The 18,283-nt window shown below is 29.1% G+C and overlaps 1 protein-coding gene across 1 annotated transcript; it reads left to right on the forward strand.

The window, feature by feature from the left end:
• Window positions 1-11,291: 11,291 nt before the first annotated feature.
• Window positions 11,292-12,504, forward strand: LOC114164397 (protein PHOSPHATE-INDUCED 1-like). Its single transcript, XM_028049062.2, has one exon. It carries the CDS (start codon window positions 11,345-11,347, stop codon window positions 12,299-12,301), a length of 957 nt encoding a protein of 318 aa, XP_027904863.1. The 5' UTR covers window positions 11,292-11,344; the 3' UTR covers window positions 12,302-12,504.
• The last annotated feature ends 5,779 nt before the right edge of the window (window positions 12,505-18,283 follow it).

The following is an 18,283-nucleotide window of genomic DNA, read 5'->3' on the forward strand; positions in this document are numbered from 1 at the left end:
TTTTCTGTATGCATCATCTATCACATCTTTCTTTCCTCATTTTTCCACGTACATTTCGACAAACGTACACCTAAGTGTATGTACCCTTTTTAAGTTCAATTATTGATCTTTAGTACCTTGAATGAAGTTAGAGATTAGCATGGCAATAAAATTAAAAAATTGGAGAAATCGACGAGATTTATGATGGAGATCCACATCAACTATAAGATGTTTTCAGAGAAAGTCTCTGAAAACAGAAACTCACAATTATGCTTCCAAACTTCACGTAATACTGACTTCAGTTAATTGTTGTCAGGCCATTTCCCACACTCCATCTTCCTTCCGAAGGTTCGACCCAATTGTGTTCAAGTCCTCATTCGCGACATGATTCAAGAGAAAGGGACCACTTAGGAGTAAAAATGGACGAAAGAACCTCCAAAACATCATACTCTAAAACTTCAAATGTGTTCAAAATGATTGCAGAAGCATGCTTAGCTCTCCCACACTCTGCACCATAATGTCATGTGGGTTCTAAAGAAACTGCGGAAATCTCCATTTGTTATGTAACTCATGTCTGCAAGCAGAGGAGAGTAATGGATTGAGTGCATGTCTGTACTGACGTTATATAAAACAAATATTCACATGTGTAAGCTCCTACTTTAAGAAATCGGTTCTGTGTTTAAAATTTTACTACAGTTTCAATTTTGGAAAAGTTTCCCAAATCAACTAATTTTCAAAATAAAAATTTAAATATCAACCATTTCAGTTCAAATTTATTTGAATCAAAATCGACATCAACATATATCAAGTACATATCCTGAATGAACAGAAATTAATATATAGCATAGTACCTTTGATCAAATTGACCATAATGAAGGAAACACATGAGCCCACAAGCGTTTATAGTCCAAAAAATGACATCATGGGATGCTGGTTCCCTGACAGCAATTAAGGTGAAGTTCATGTCATCGTCAGAAACTATGAAAGTTACAGGAACTAAATGGATCAAAAAGCATGTTCTTTTAAGGGAATCGCACGGTGTATCCTCTGTGGCCTCCACATCAGACTCTGGTAGACCATCAGGGATCGTTTCAAAGCGAAAGGAAGGGAAGAGTTTGAGGTAATCTAGATCCCAGGATCGAGAAGGCGTTTACTACGGTTTTACTGTGTTAACGAAAGTTCTGTGAAAACCACTGAAATGGTGAAGTTTTGCTAGTTTCAGCAATGGAGTTATGCTTGTGTGGCCTTTATGCAATACAAACTGCATGAGATTCCTGAACTTTATTACTCAAATAATTCATTTTATGTTCATAGGCTTCTTAAAAATTTTCTTTGTGTTAGTTTTGCACCTTTCTAGCATATAAGAAATAAGAATTGAACTGGGTATGCTTTCTGTTCTCTCCTGCATGTAGTAGCTTCAAAAAACAACATTGAACTATTATTTAAAATATTAAATTAGAAAATTAAACATTGAGTACTGAAATTGCTGAAGAGAAGGAGAAAAAAAAAAGTAAAATATAGTTTTAAAAAGTGTAGTCTTAGGTGTTTACAATATTAGTTAATATCGTGTCTAAATTTATTTTCTCATTACGACATTTGGTTGCTTTTTGTTATTCATGCAACGCAAGGCATTCTTCGTCATCATTTTTGTCACGTCCTCAATAAGTAACAAACAAAATTAGTATTTTAAATTCATACAAAGCATGTATTATTCTTGTATACTATTTCTTAAATAAAGTTTATTTTGTTCTTACATTTATCAATCATGCTCATCTTAAGAGTGCTTCTTGGCAACGTTACTTTATTTAATGACTTGTGCATATCAAATTTAAATGATAAAGGTATTGAATTATAAGATTTTTAGAAGATTAACATGATTTTAGTTATTGAACTTTAAAGTGAAATAAAATTTATTTATGTCTGAAATTTTAATAAATTTTGGTCTCAAAATATTAAAAAAATTATTTAAACTCGATTACATTAATTTTTTATATGTTAAACATGTTTTTGAGTTGACATTGAAACAATAACATATCAAACAATGTAAATAACTAAAGTGCAATCATCTAACGTGTTTGATAAATAAAAAATAAAAATAATATAATAAATTAAAAAAACTATTTTCATTTTTAAAATCTGAAAACCAAAATATAATAAATTTTTAAAAAAAAAATAATTTCAATTTTGTTTAAAGTTCAAAAACTAAACATATATTTAACAATGAATCTTATATCAACTCAAATTATATTTCAACCAAAAAGAATAAGAACACAAAACAGCTAAGATTTGCACATGTTAAATTATATTGTCATCCTTGCTTTATTTTTTGAAATGGTCAAGTTTTTGTTCAACGTACGAATTGGTCAATAAGTTCCTTAAATATATTGATAGTATTTTTTTTATATTTTAAATATTTTATCGTGAAATATAATTTTATTTTGTATTATAAGGTGAGTTCTTAATGGAAATAAAAAAAAAACGTAACTTCTCATGTTGATATTTAGATTTGTTAGTTTACTAATTACTGCTTTATAATATCAGTGTTTTTTTTCTTATAATTACCTTTTCGTTAAACATCATCTTTCTTTATATCTTGATTTTGAATGATTAATTTTCTTAGGTTCTCGTTAATTAATTCAACATTTTTTTTCTAAAATTAGGGTAAAATCAAGATGCGTGCGTGTGTGTCAACGTCCTTAAAATCGTTGTAATCAGTAACAAACAAAATACATATAAAATGAGCATAAACAACTCTATATCATCTTATAAGGTTTTTAAATAGGAAAAAGTACCTATATAGCGCGGGAAAAAACATTGGCATGAACTCATAAAAACTTCTCATCAACTAACAAATCCTATTATCTTGGGCAGAAAATATTTAAAATATATATATATATATATATATATATATATATATATATATATATATATATATCAAGAGAAAATAAGAGTGGAAAATTTATTTAAATTTTGATTGGTTGATTCAATTTTTAGAATAAAGAAAGGGAAACAGAGGGAATTAAATTCAATCATGTGGTTTTTTACCTTAATTTTTAAAAATTGGAAGTAGAGATTTAAAACATTTTAATTATAATGATTAAAATATCCTTAATAAATCCTTAAACGTGGATTTATTTTTGTCCTAGAATAGAAATCACCTGTAATACTAAATAAAATGAAATTCAGTAAAAAAATTTAAACCTAATGCGAAGCAATTATTATACACACTAAATACATAAAATAAAATAGGCTTAAATATCTTTTTATCCTCATTTTCGTAGTGTTTGTTGCGGATGGTCCTCATTTTGAATGAATGTTTAAAATGGTCCTTATTTTTACCGAATGTTTAAAATGGTCCTCATTTTCGCAATTCGTGTTTTATCTGGTCTTTTTCTGTAACGTCGTTTAAATCATTAACGGAGGATTGTACAGGTGGCAGGGTTTGTATTAGAGTGTGTTACGTGTACTGTATAGGTGTGGTAATTAGATATTTGGGGATAAATAAGTGGAGTTAGGGTTTTGGTAAGGAATGTTTGAGCAGTTGGTGAGTTTTGGGCAGTTGGCAATCTTCTTCCTCCTGCAATCCCATTATATAGGTATGTTACGGTCTCAATCTTCTTCCTTTACCTCTAGTTGTAATCGTTGGAGGCAACCATGTTGTATCACTTCGTGCACCGTTGGTGGTTCAACGAGAAATGGATTAACCGCGATTTGTAGCTGCGGAGAGATGACAACTTTGAGGATGACAAGAACTCCAAAAAATATTGGTAGAAAATTTTGGGTACAATCTGTTTTTTTATTTTTATGTTAATAATAAATTGGTTTTGATTTTTGGTTTATTGATTTATAGAGTGGTGGTTCCAATAATGTGGGCAGCAACTTTTTCAAATGGTGGTGTTGAGGAAAAGGATGTCATCATCATAACACAAATGAGGCATATTAATTTAGTAATAGGGTTCACTTACTTTGTTGTTATTGTATGATAGGTTATATATATATTTCACATATATGGGTTATATTCATCATAGGCATGGTTATGGATATTGAGAGATTGTGGTTCTATATGGTTATATGACATTAGTCTTACACATATAAGACCTTAGACACCACTTTTACACCAAAACCTTAAGTCATTTCCCTTCAGTGACCCCTTTTTTGGTTATGGTTATGCGGTCAGTCACATTGGTGACCCCTTTTTGTTATGGTTATGGTTATGCGGTCAGTCACTCCGAACCATCGGCTCTGATACCACTGTTGGGTTATGTTTCATATGGTTATATGACATTAGTCTTACACATATAAGACCTTAGACACCACTTTTACACCAAAACCTTAAGGCAATGTTGTTATGGGTCTTTATTCTTATATAGTGTTCAACTTTGTCTTTTCTATCCAATGTGGAACTTTGACTCACACTTGGACTATTCCCAACATTGTATTATTCGTACTGTTATTGTGTGTAATCTTTTAAAGTCCAATATGTTTTGTACTATTGTTAGATGAAGAAACGAATTATTTTGATTATGTTAATATTAGTCCCAACATGTTCAAAATGACATCTTAATCTGAGCATTGAAGTAAGTGATATTAATCTAAGCTTGGGAAAAAATTAAATTGATGTAAGTCTGGAAGAAGTGAAATTGAACGAAGTTTAAGGAAAGTCAAAATACAGTACATCAATAATGAATTCTACATCAGAAATTCTAAAAAATAACTAAGACGGTTGTAGCTGCTATCATGGCCTCCTCCTAATCTATAATTTCATCATAAACTATTGAGATGGTTCCTCTGCAATTTCATCCTAATCTGTAATTTCATCCTAAGCAGCAACTGCAATCCAATGATGAAATGACAAGTATTAACTGTTTCCTCTGCAAATCTGAGCTCAAGAAAGATGAAGATGAAGAAATTTTCCTAATTGCAAAATTTCCCCTAAATTGAAGAATTAACGTTAATTATCCATATGTACAGTACACGTAACACACCCTAGTACAAACCGTGCCATCTGTACAATACTCCGTTAATAATTTAAACGGCGTTAGAGAAAATGACCAAATAAAACACGAATTGCGAAAATGAGGACCATTTTAAACATTCGATAAAAAACGAGGATCATTTTAAACATTCTGTCAAGATAACGACCATCCGCAACAAATACTACGAAAATGAGGATAAAAAAAGTATTTAAACCTATAAAATAAATAGTGTAGGAATATATCAGCAAATTATATTTTTATTCTTTAGTTGTAGGCCCACAGTATTTTTTTTTTCGTGTTTTCTTTCTTCATTCATTAACGAAAAAAAAAACTTAATTATGCATAATACATAAAGGTTAAGAAAATGACGTTACTAAAAAAAACCGCAGTAATTTTAAAAATCTTACCACGTTTTTTAAATATTTTATATGAGTGTCGAAGTATAAGTTCCCATTTTGAGAGAACCAAAGTGTATCCTCAAACAATCAGGGTACTATTCACTTTTTCAACTAAGAATCAGAACTTTTACTTTATCAATAATTTTAAAAAATTTCACTATATTTTTAAAATTTTTTACGATATGTTGTGATAATTTATCTTTGTATTTATTGTAAAGTATTAAAATTTATAATTATTTTAAAAATAGGTTAAATCATTTCATTAAATTTATTTATTTTATATAATTTTTAAATCGGTCCATTATGTGTTATAATTTGATTTTTATTTTAGAAATTCTTTTTAAATTTTTTTAAATTAATATCGTACAAACAATATTAATCAATTTCTTTTTCTTTATTTTATTTTTAATTTTTTTAAAAAATAACAAATTGTTTTGTTTTAAGTTGTCATTGTCCACATAGCAATGATGTTATAATATGGCAGTGACAATTATTGTCATACCATATATCATTATCTCAGTTTAATTTTGTATGTATTTTTATTTTGTCTTAATTCAATCTTTTTTTTTTTAAGTAATTTCACATTTATCCAAATTAAAAATAAATATATTTTTTAAAAGTAATATCATACAAATATTTTTATTAATATTGACGTTTCTATTTAATATTTTTAATAAAATTAAATTTATTTTTATTGATATTTTACATCAAATTTTATTTAAAATTGTTCTCAAATTTTAATTTATTTCTTTTAAATTGTTTTAAATTATTTTAAAATTTTACATTTGAATTTATAAAATTATTATTTTTAAAGCAATTCAAACATGTGTATAAAAAATATTAAATTTTATGCATTTTAAAAATATACAATTATTTAAAACAATCGAAAAAGTTGATAAACTTATTTATTTTATAAAATGCAATTGATGAACAAGTTTAACTTACTTTCTAGTTGAAATTAATTATGATTTTTTTATTAATAAGCTTAAAATAATTTTAAATAAAATTTAATGTAAAATATAAATTTAAATAAACTTGATTTTAATCTTGACAAATATATTAATTAAAAATAAAAAAATTAATAAAAAATATTGCATAACATTTAAAAAATATATATAATTTGGTTTAAATTTGGAGAAAATTTAATTTAAAGTAAAAAAATAAACTAAATTAAGATAAAATAAAAATAAATAGACTGAATCGGAATGAATGGCACTGTACATGACAAATACTATTGTTATTACATCACAGTGTCACTGTTACATGATACAGAGTCCGATAGATACGTGACAAAATTTTATTTTCTTTAAAGTTGAAAGAAATGTTAAATAAACAAATTCAAAATTAAATAAGATAAGAAAAAATCATGAATGCATCATTAATATTGCTAGTATTAAATTTGCTGATTGCATCAAATTTCATCATTAATATTGCTAGTATTAAATTTGCTGATTGCATCAAATTTCTTAAAATTAAAATGAATAAAAAATAATACAGTTTAAAATTTTCCTAAAATAGAGCCAAATGAAATAATTTAACTTATAAAGTATTAAACTTTATGAGATATGAAAAATTAAGGAAGAGGAGTGTTGATGCAATAATTTCGGCGAGGAAGAAGATGCTGTTGTTGTAGTGGCGTGGAAATATGCTTACAAGTTCTTTGTCTAACACTCTTGGGCCCAGATCCCAGTAAGCCCAAATCAAGAGTGCTATCTGACACGTGGCAGATGCAATGATCTAAGAAATTTAAAAAGGTAAACTTTATTTTTTTATCTCTCTGACACGAATGTCAATGTCATTTGACACGCGAAAGAAGAGAGAGAATGAAATTGAAGAAAATAATATTTTCAGTTTTTTTTAAGTATTTTGTGCTGCGTGTGAACTGTGAGAAAAGAAATAAAGGGAAAATAATAGCTTTAATCTTTGAAAGTCGCATAAAGTTCTATAATTGCATTTTATTATTAAGGATTAATTTGGTACTAGTAAATTAGGAATTATTATGCCATTAAGTCACACCACTAAAAACTATTTCAAAATTTTCACACTGAATTTAATTACTTGAATAAGTAATATTGGTTTTGATGAGACCTAAGTTGGGAACACATGGGTACAGTTAACACACCGAACTTGTTTGGTCAAGGTAACACTTCCCCTTTATCTACCACCCCCAAATCAAAAACTCCCATAAATTCCACCAAACATTCAAAGGAAGAACACCACCATTCAACACTATTTCATTAATATCTTAGGTTTCATCTACCACCACACAGCTATTACTTTTCTCGATCACGGACATAGAATCCAATATACATGTAACTAAGTCAAACCACCCAGGTTTTGAAACCTTCATCGTGCATGCTTGTGGGACAAATTATTAATTTGAAGAAAATAATGTTGGGTTAGATTCGTGTGGGACCTTATTATATTCCTCCAATACTGAACTTTGTGTCTGAAAAAATTGGATCAGGCCAAGTTTTGTCGAAAGTCGAATGCATCACCACAACCATTTAGAACATTGTAAGAGGACATCAAACAAATATTTATTTCCTATATTATATTAAAAGTAACACGCCTCGTGAACAATGAAACTTTAGCGTTAATCTTTAAAATTATATAACAGTTCTATTCTCGTGAGTTAGATTATCCATTTCTTAGGTTAAATGTATCTAACTTGATAAGGGAAAAGTTAACTTAATAAATAATTTGTTATGCATTTCTATCACGTGCACTCTAACTGTTAGTATGTGTGGCTTACAATTTATTTCTTTGTAACAAATATTCTTAAATTTAATTTGGTTTGTAAATAGATATCATATTAATGACATGTTATAGAAAATGTGTAATGAAACGAGACATTCATGTATTTAAATTAAATCAAAATCATTTTAAGTAAACCAATTTTTGAATACAATATATCAATAATAGAAAAAGACGTGGCGTGAATCATGACTACAGAAAAATAAAGTACAAAATTTATATTCAATCAAATGTAAGTTGTGTTTTTAATGTGTCTTCCTTAATATATATATATATATATATATATATATATATATATATATATATATATATATATATATATATATATATATATATATATATATATGTTGAAACATGACTTTTTTAATATAAAATGTAAAATTTTAAACTTATATATGCATATATATTTTTTTAGAAAATAGCACGTCAATTGTATATGGCGGCACACAGTTTAATATAGTTGTTAGCCTTAACCAATATACAAGGAACTGACATGTGGCACTCTCTCACGGCGTTAACCTTGACTTAACGAAAATGACAAACATGAGACGCATCAATAAAAAAGGAGACTATCTTGAAACTTTTAAGAATTTGGGTACCATTTTGAGATTTTGACTCTAAAATAGATATCAAATAATAATTAAAAAAAAAAACGATTTTGGGATAAAGCTGGTTCAAGTCACGTGAGTCATAACATAATTAACATTGACGGTTTTACCTGCATTATACTGCCAATATCACTATAATTGTAGTACATGGATTTGAAATTTAGTTAATTTTATAATTCAAAATAGATCATCGGAAAATATCATATAGTTTTATTACATTAAATTAATCACTATAACTATAAACTGTCTTAAAATTAAATGGGTCCTCAAAATAATACCATTTATAATTATATTCTTGATTTTATAGTTTTTAAATAAATTTTGATGACTTAACCGTCACAGATTTTTTTTTATTTCAAAGATTTATACATTAACTTTAAGAATTTAAGAGCAAACACTTTAAAAAAAATATTTAAAACAATTATATTACGTATAGATTAATTTATTTATTATTTGAAGTAAATGTTTTATCTCAATAGACGAAAAAAAAAAGAAAAAGAAAATACTCAAGAGAAGTCAGATCATGAAATGGAAAATATAATACAAGCTAAATTAAAAATATTTGTTTTTAACAATGAGATCTTTATTTACGATATAAGAATTGAATATCCTTGGTTATTTTTCACAAGGGATACTCTTCTGTTTACAATTTAAAATAAAAAAAAAATATATTTTTAATTGTTTCGGCGGATAAAAATATAAAAATATAAAGATATAATTCTTGATTTAATTTCCTAATTTTTTGAGTTAATTCAATTTAGTTCTTATCTTTAGAAGGTTTAATTTGGTCTCCGAATTTTTTGAAGGTTCAATTTGATATCCTTATTTATTAAAATGGATCAATTTAGTATCTCTCATTATATTTCAGTTAACTGGTTTACATACTGGTAAACTGTCAGTGTGCAATAGAAACCTGAGTGAAGTTATTAATTAGGTTGGTTTGTTTGTTAGGTGTAGTTAACATCATTTCAATCTCTTTGTTGATGTTTTCTTGATCAAGTGTATTCAGTATGGTACTAAGATTAATTATTTTATTTGTTGCACATTGACAGTTTATCATTATACAAACCTCGTGAACTGAAAAATAACGGTAAGTACTAAATTGATCCATTTTAAAAAATAAGGATACAAAATTAAACCATCCAAACACTTGATGATCAAATTGAACAAATTCAAAAAAATTAGGAACCAAATCAATAATTATATAAAATATAAAATTATAACAAATAAAAAAGAATAAGTAAAAGGTTCATAAACATGTGATTTGATTAATTTGATATAAGAGAAAATATTTAAATAGGATATAAAAGGGTAAGGTACTTTTTCTCAATTTGTTCCATTTATATATTCATCTATTATGCCCAATACTAAGTTTAATCTATTCGTACCAAACACAAAATAAATATTCTAATATTTGTTTTTAATGCTAGAGATAACAATTTTAGTTGGAATATAATTACACGACTTTCTTTCATGTACAAGTGTCATCCATTAACTATTAAAACCATAAAAAAAATGATATTTAGAAGGAATGTAAATTTTTTAAGATCCAAAATTTTTTCTGACACATCTAAGGTCCAAAAGTAAAAATAAGTGTTAAAAACAAAAAAAGGACTAGAGTGTGGAAGCTCAATCATGAGTGAAAAGGCGCAGAGGGCAAGATTCTCCTATAGTTTATTGCAGTTCATGAATGTAACACTAAAGTATATTTTAATTTTCTACAGCTATTTATGAAAGGTATCATTAAGTAGACACTATAAAATAAATGAAAACAAAAATAGAGAGTGACTTTGACCTTACCCATCTCGAAACAAAATAATTTTCTACATGCATAAACAATAACCTATATGAATTAATGGTATTTAAGCAGTGCTGAAAATGTGAAAAAACCATAAAATTTTTACTTTTATATATAAAATAATTATTTTTATAATTATGTATTTATATGTTTTATATATACGAATGTTAGAATGAAGGTGTTAATTTAATCGTTAAATCACGTGCTTCCTCGGATGCCTGTCGCTAGAGGCATTCATAAGCTGCTATTGGGTGAGTGCCAGTTGGATCCATACCCGTTTCCCCATAAAACTCATCCACTCTGTCACCTCAACGTCTCTCTCATAATTCCACCTTTTCTTTTCCCATTCTACCCTCTCCCATTCCAACTAACCCTTCTTCGCCCTTATCCATTCTCAGGGTTAAACCTGAGAATTCCAACCCCTTCAAATAATCTAACTGGCCCAAGCTGTATCGCTTTTGTCACCTACCCACAAACCCTTCTTTCTTTTTCAATCCTATCCAACCGCTTCCCACTGCCTTCATTCTCACGCCTCCCACGCTACACATTCTGCTCCCGCGCGTGCACCACACCTCACACCCACTCAACTCGGATTATCTCAGGGTCCCTCACTTTACTTACTCACCAAGCCCTGCCTCGTAAATGCCAGATGGGCTAACCACTCTTTAATCTCTCCTCTCTCTTCCTTTCTCTGCAAGTTCCACCCCCCTCGCCACAAACACAGTTAAAACACACCTCATTCAAAAATATATGCCCGTTACTGCCACCTATATATACCTCTCTCCCCTTACCCTCCTTCCACATCACGAAATTACAAACCTTTCAAAAATGTCCACTTTCCTCTCTCTTCACTGCTTCCTCCCACTCTTCTTCCTCATATCCGTCTTTCACCTTTCCTCGGCGGCGAGGAACCTCAACGGCCAGGTTCAGGACCACTCTCAGCTGCTCCATTACCACAATGGCCCTTTGCTTTACGGCAAAATCACCGTCAACCTCATATGGTATGGCCACTTCAAACCCTCTCAAAAAGCCATAATAGCCGATTTCGTTACCTCGCTCTCGTCACCACTTACTTCAAACAACCAGCCATCTGTTAGCACGTGGTGGAAAACCACCGAGAAGTACTACCACCTGAGTCCCAGGAAAGTCGCTTCTCTCTCCTTATCTCTTGGCGATCAGATTCTCGACGAAAGTTACTCGCTGGGGAAGTCTCTGACCACCAAGCACCTTGTCGAGCTCGCTTCCAAAGGGGGGCAGAAGAACGCTATCAACGTTGTTCTCACATCTGCTGACGTGGCGGTTGAGGGTTTCTGTATGAGCCGATGTGGCACTCACGGGTCTGCCGCTTCCGCGGGTCACGTGAACGGTGGCAAGAACTATAAGTTCGCTTATATATGGGTCGGAAACTCCGAAACCCAATGCCCGGGTCAATGCGCCTGGCCCTTCCACCAGCCCATTTATGGACCCCAGAGTCCACCTTTGATTGCCCCCAACAACGATGTGGGAGTTGACGGTATGGTCATCAACTTCGCTAGCCTCTTGGCCGGAACCGCCACCAACCCTTTCGGAAATGGGTACTTCCAGGGTCCGGCGGGGGCTCCTCTTGAAGCTGCCTCTGCGTGTCCTGGGGTTTACGGGAAGGGGGCTTACCCTGGCTATGCCGGGGACTTGCTGGTTGATTCTACCACCGGTGCCAGCTACAATGTGAATGGTGCTAATGCGAGGAAGTATCTTGTTCCTGCTCTGTATGATCCTTCCACATCTTCTTGTTCAACGCCGGTGTGAGGATTTTGATGATGATCCATTACGAGACTAGAAACACGGATTAGGGAGGTTGTACAAATCTTCAAATAAACAAACTTGTAGGACTATTTCATTTATTTGTTTATATCTTCTGGATATGTACGCGGACTATGTAGTAGAAAAGCAAATGTTCTTCCATTTGCTTCTTTTAATGTTATAATTAAAAATATTGCGCTGGACATAAATCTTTCTGCTTGCGGTTTCTAGCGTTTCTGGTGTTAAAGTAAAATCATTTGCAGAAACTGTATTTATTTGAAGACATGAAAGGCCTTAATTAGGGGAATGTTACTGTAAATTGTGTGAATATTTTACTGATACTTAAGACAAATATTTACCTATGGTACCTAATGGTTTAGCTTGAAGGGCGCTAAAGAACAGAGCTAATGTGTTTCTTTGGTAAAGAAAAATGCAGGGTTTAGAGAAACTAGACTAGCCATTAAAGGGAAAGTTGAGTGGTTCTGAATAAGACGCTTCACCCAGTGGAGGGAAAAGGCTGCAAATTTAAATCTTAATGCAGCTTTCAGATTTTAGATTGTAATTGAAAATGGTAGGTGTAGGAGCCACACAAACAGTGACACCATAATTAATTCAAGTCTTGACCACCACCCCAATTTTGGTTTATCATTCTTACATAGACTCAATGTCCATTCTGCATATACTTGGCAAACTTAAATGATAACAGCTTAAAAGGTTGAGCATAAACTTTTAACTGACAATGTTCAAGGTAGTTTTTTTAAATTGAAGCATTACTAGAATAAGTAGATAAATGAAAAAGAGCATGTTAGATATGATCTTTTTTAAAATTTCTAGACACAAGTATATTTTTGAACGATCAATGATAGTGTAAATATATTTGCAGCATAGACTTTTTCCAGTAGTAGTACTCTATTGATATTGAAAAACACAAATTGTGTTTTCTAGTTTTTTGATTAAGAGAAACGACTAAAAAGAAGTGAGATCCATCAGATAATTATGATTTACAATGTTTCTCAATGAACTTTTTCTGGCGGTACATCTAGTGTCATTAGCACTTTCATATATGTTTTGTATAGATAAAATATTGCATTGGAAAGTTTAAAGAAACGATGCAATGTGATAGGAAAATTGTAATTAAAAGTAAAAGTAGTTTTTTAAAATGAAATTTTATTTTATTATTAAAAGCTCAAATTATAAAGAAAAAAAATTAGTTAATCCAGATTTATTTATAAATTCTCTAAATATTTTTTTTTCATCTACATTATGTCTAAAATTTAAATAATCTATTCGTTTCTTAAAAAAAATCGAAATACAAATGTTCTATTATAAAAAAGTACGTTTATGTTCTATCAATATTTTATTTTGAGTATGTTCATTTTTTTTAGTCAATTTTTAATAGTTTTGTATGTTTTCTAAAATGGTCTTTACATATGATTCTAATAACTCAAAAAAATTCCTGATTAATTAGGATTGTAAAAGTGTGTTTAGATCATTCACATGAGTTTAAGTATTCAAATAAAACATTTTGTGAGATTTAGAGTCTTTGTAATTTTGTGAGTAGAAACTGAAATTTCAGGTAAGCGAAACTTGTTATTTAATTTAATTTGATTGTTTTATTCTATCTATTGATCGATTTGATGATGTTAGGATATATGTGATGAGATAGCATGAGAAATATTGTTTGTTGTGTTGTTTTGAATATGTGTTGATGTTGTGATTAAATGATTATATGTAAGGATGTCAACAAAATTTTGTATCGGTGGATAATCAGATATAAAATTTGCAGATGGTATTGTAAATGAATATCTGCGTGTAACAGGTACAACTATTTTTTATACCTGCATGCTAACATGGTGGGTACGAGTATCATAGTATCCATACCTATTGACCCGTACCTGTTATACTCTAATTTGAATTAAAAAAATTAAAAAAATAAGATTAAAACATTAACACCTTGATTTTGAATGTGTTATATTTTTATCAATTAATTTTTAAAAAATCTTAATTTCTTTACAAACTGTCATTCAACACTATTCAAAAGAGTTATTTGTACTTTATTTGAAATTTATGAAATTTATGTATTGTATTTTATTTGAATTTATAATTAAAATATATTGTTACATATTAATTTTTTTCTTTTGTAATAATATCTGCAGGTATTCGTGGATATTAAAAAATATACGGGTATCTGTATAACAGATACATGCACGGTCCACGGATATGAGTACAGATATGAGATAAATATTTATCAGTAAATCTGCTCCGTTAACATCCCTAATTATACAATATTGAAAAACAAATAAAAGGTAAGTAATTTGTATTAATTGGTCTATAATGACATATTTTAGAACTAAATTACAACCTATTACAACTTGAAAACGGGATAAAAATACATGCAATGAATCAAACTTATATATCCATCATGTTTTCTAAAATTATGAACAATGAAAAATTGAGATTTCAGAGAGTTCAAAATAATCTATATGTTGGACAAATGTAGTGAAAATCACTCTTAGAAGTTTGGGACACCAGTATTATTGAGTGAAAATATTTTAAAAAATTCAAGAGAACTTATTGAGTGAAAATATTTTAAAAAAATTTGAAGAGAACTTAAAGTGACTGGTTTTGTAAGCAAAGTTATGAGATCTTAGCTCCAATACAAGGTGTTGGATGAGTTAATTATCCTGTCGGACGAAAACAAAATTTGTGAAAATTTAGAGAGCTCAAGAAAAATAAATTGTTAAGTGACCCACGACTTCTGTACAAAGTGTACTAAGCGATTAAGAATGTGATGATGAGCTTCTAGAACTTTCGACCTATATTGAGCTTGAGTTTTCAATATATATTTTTAATAAACAAACAAAGTAAAAGAAGTTATAAACTAAATAAAATAACTTAGTAAATATAACCTTTATTTCTTTTAGAATTATCTTTCACTGAGTTACTTGCATGATGAATCCATCATGTAGATTTTACTGAGAAAAATAGTTAAATTTTTTAAAAGATATATTAATGTTCAAATTTATTATTACAATTGTATAAACTATTACAGATTTGAGTTCTTAAAAAATATTGTAAGATTCATATTTATGCTTCGTTCATGATCTAGTTCTTATTTGTAATAATCATCTTTTCAATATATATTTTTTACAGTACACATAATTAAAAATTACACCTTTATTAACATGAATGAGAAATAAAAAAAAATCAATATGATCATTTTACTGGGTTTCTTTTATACAAAAATGACATAAAAAATTAAATGTAAAATGTTGTGCATCCTGATGGATTATACTGTCACATTCACTTAGCAGTAAAATACTTACTGGACATAATGTGTTTTATTTTCTTTTACATAAAAAAAAAAATGACCTCTTTATTAATGTCACAACGATATTTTTAAGTAAATAAAAACTGTTTTACAATTTTTGTTTACATAAATCCCAGGAGTACTGGTAACCATGGTACTCAATGTAGACAGATATCTGAGTCTTTCTAGTAATAGATAAACCTGGTCCATATCACTAACAAGAAACAAAATGTTATTTTTCAGAAGAATAAAAAAAAGAAAATTATGCTGTGGTTATAAAAATATGGTGATGAAAATAATTGAACACAATGAATGAGAAGTATTGTCCAATTCCAGAAATAATGTATGTGGACATAGCAAAATGTGATTTGCATGGTTACAGCAAAGCAATTACTGAACCCTACAAAGGAACCAATTATGTTTGATGGGATGATTGCCCCACATCCAGCTTTCTGCGAAAATATCTCATCTAACGCAGAAATTAAGAATGTTCTGAAACATGCTTTCTTTGTTCAAGTAGGTCCTGTTCTTTCTTTTGCCGCATCACATACATGCTGTCTTTTTTCGGTCATTTCCTTAACTTTGTTTTTTCTTTTTGGATAGAAGTTTTTCCCCCTATTGTTGTATTTTCCTCCCCTATAGTTGTTCCGGTTATTCATAGACAATCATTCATCATAATGCAGAAAAGTGACTATGATGAGTGTTACCAAATTACCTGCAAGAAGTGAGAAATAATTTATATTGAAAAAATACCAAGTGCTCCTGAAGTTTTCAAAATATAACCACTTAAATTATTATTCACAGTTTGTATGTTCTGGTCGTAATTCTCTTGTCTTCTTCGAATAGGACATATTTATAGACTATATTTGTTTATATTTTCTCTGTACAGTGCAGTACAGATAAAAAATATGTTTTATAAACTGAATAATCTTATTATAAATGATAAAAAAAAAATTCCTTGAATTATCTTCTTCATTTACCGGTTCTTTTCCTTCAGGAGACTCGTCGCTTTTTATGGGTACAGATTTCCCTTTCCACCAGCCCATTTACGGCCCACATAGCTCTTCTTTGATTGCACTAAACAACCACATGGGCCTCCATGTGGTCAACCCTTAGGATGGCTACTTCAAAGAGTTCAAAAGAGCATCTCTGATTTCTGCTGGAACATCTTGGTGGATCCCATAACTAGTGCTACGAATAATAATATTATTTTGTTTAATTATTATTTATTACTTCAATTTTTTCATAATTATATTTTGAATCTAGACTTCAATTTAGTCCTATATAAAAAAATTCAAAATTTAGATGTTTGAATTCGTTTGTTCCCAAATTTTAACTGATTTAAGAAATACATGAGGCCTGTTAAAAAATAAGAGACCAATTTTAAAAATAATAATTTTAGATGGATGAATAAAAAAATATTTTTACAAAATAACATTGTCTTTTGTCATGTTTATTAAATTTAACTTAATCTTATAAAATTATTATATAAATTGATATTTATATTCATTTATATCATTTAAATTAAGCTTATCTATATAGCACTTCCGATACACTCTTTCCCTTTGAGACATATATTTTAAACATATGACTTGACATTAATAAATAATTTAATAATTGATAACAGATGAACAATAAATTCAACCGATATATGATAGACTTTAAAACTCTGATACTATATTAAATAATAAATTTTAACTCTATAATCTAAATGTCCTAATATTGTTACAAAAGAGTGTTAATGTTCTATATTTGAAATAAATAAAAAAAAAACTAATGATTTCATTCCTCGCATTCTCCAAATAAAAGCCGACTTAACATTTTAAAAGAGTTTTTCTTCAACAAATTAGAACTAACACACAAAAAAAAAACATTTTTTTTGGTTTTGGGCCTCTTGTGAACCTGACATTAAGCTTTATTGAAGGAGACTTACTTTTTACACCCACAAAATTCTTTTGTCACCTCTCATTTCCTTTTGTAATGAATTCTCTGTTTCGGAACCGAGTTTTTAGAATGTATTAATTCCAAAATAAATACAAAGTGGGTCCAGGCTTTTAATGTTTCTGAACTGTAAAATCAAACTTAACAAAAATAAAATGCACTTGAAATATATAAGAATGAATATATTTATGTTTTAAGGTAGAATACTCTTTTCTAACAGTTAAAACACAAAAACAATAGAAGAATAAAATTTAAATAAAGATATATTTTATAATATATTTTTTAAACCAAATGTTTTGCATTAGAAAATTTTTGATTAAATTCTATTGAAGTATTAAACACAGTAAAAACACACCGAATATTACTAGATAGTACAAGTTAGATGGGAATAATCGTCATATATTTTTTTCAAAATTAAAACGTGTTATAATTTGACTGTCATTCCTCCATATCTCAGTGTTATTGCATGTGGTTTCATTAACTAATATTTCTTAAATTCAGTTCTTTTCCTCCACCAGATTAATACTTGCCAATTTATTTGTATCTTTGGCTCCAAGTCATGAAAAAAATATGGTGTGGAAATAAGAAACTGTTGAGTAATAAATAGGGTGTGAAAAATATTGACTGCAAAAGTTGTGGAGTGATGAAATGAATTTTGGTGTGATTTTTGAAACCCCTCCAAAGGGTTTAAGTGGCGCATTTAAGATAGTACACCTGTAATCTAAGTTTGTAAGAAT

Source organism: Vigna unguiculata, chromosome 9, assembly GCF_037176805.1.
Source record: "Vigna unguiculata cultivar grain cowpea cultivar isolate G323 ecotype 2 chromosome 9, ASM3717680v1, whole genome shotgun sequence".
NCBI classification, from domain to species: Eukaryota; Viridiplantae; Streptophyta; class Magnoliopsida; order Fabales; family Fabaceae; genus Vigna; species Vigna unguiculata.

Bases quoted from the DNA above. Each gene is read 5' to 3' on its own strand.
- LOC114164397 (XM_028049062.2), top strand. From the start codon at position 11,345: ATGTCCACTTTCCTCTCTCTTCACTGCTTCCTCCCACTCTTCTTCCTC.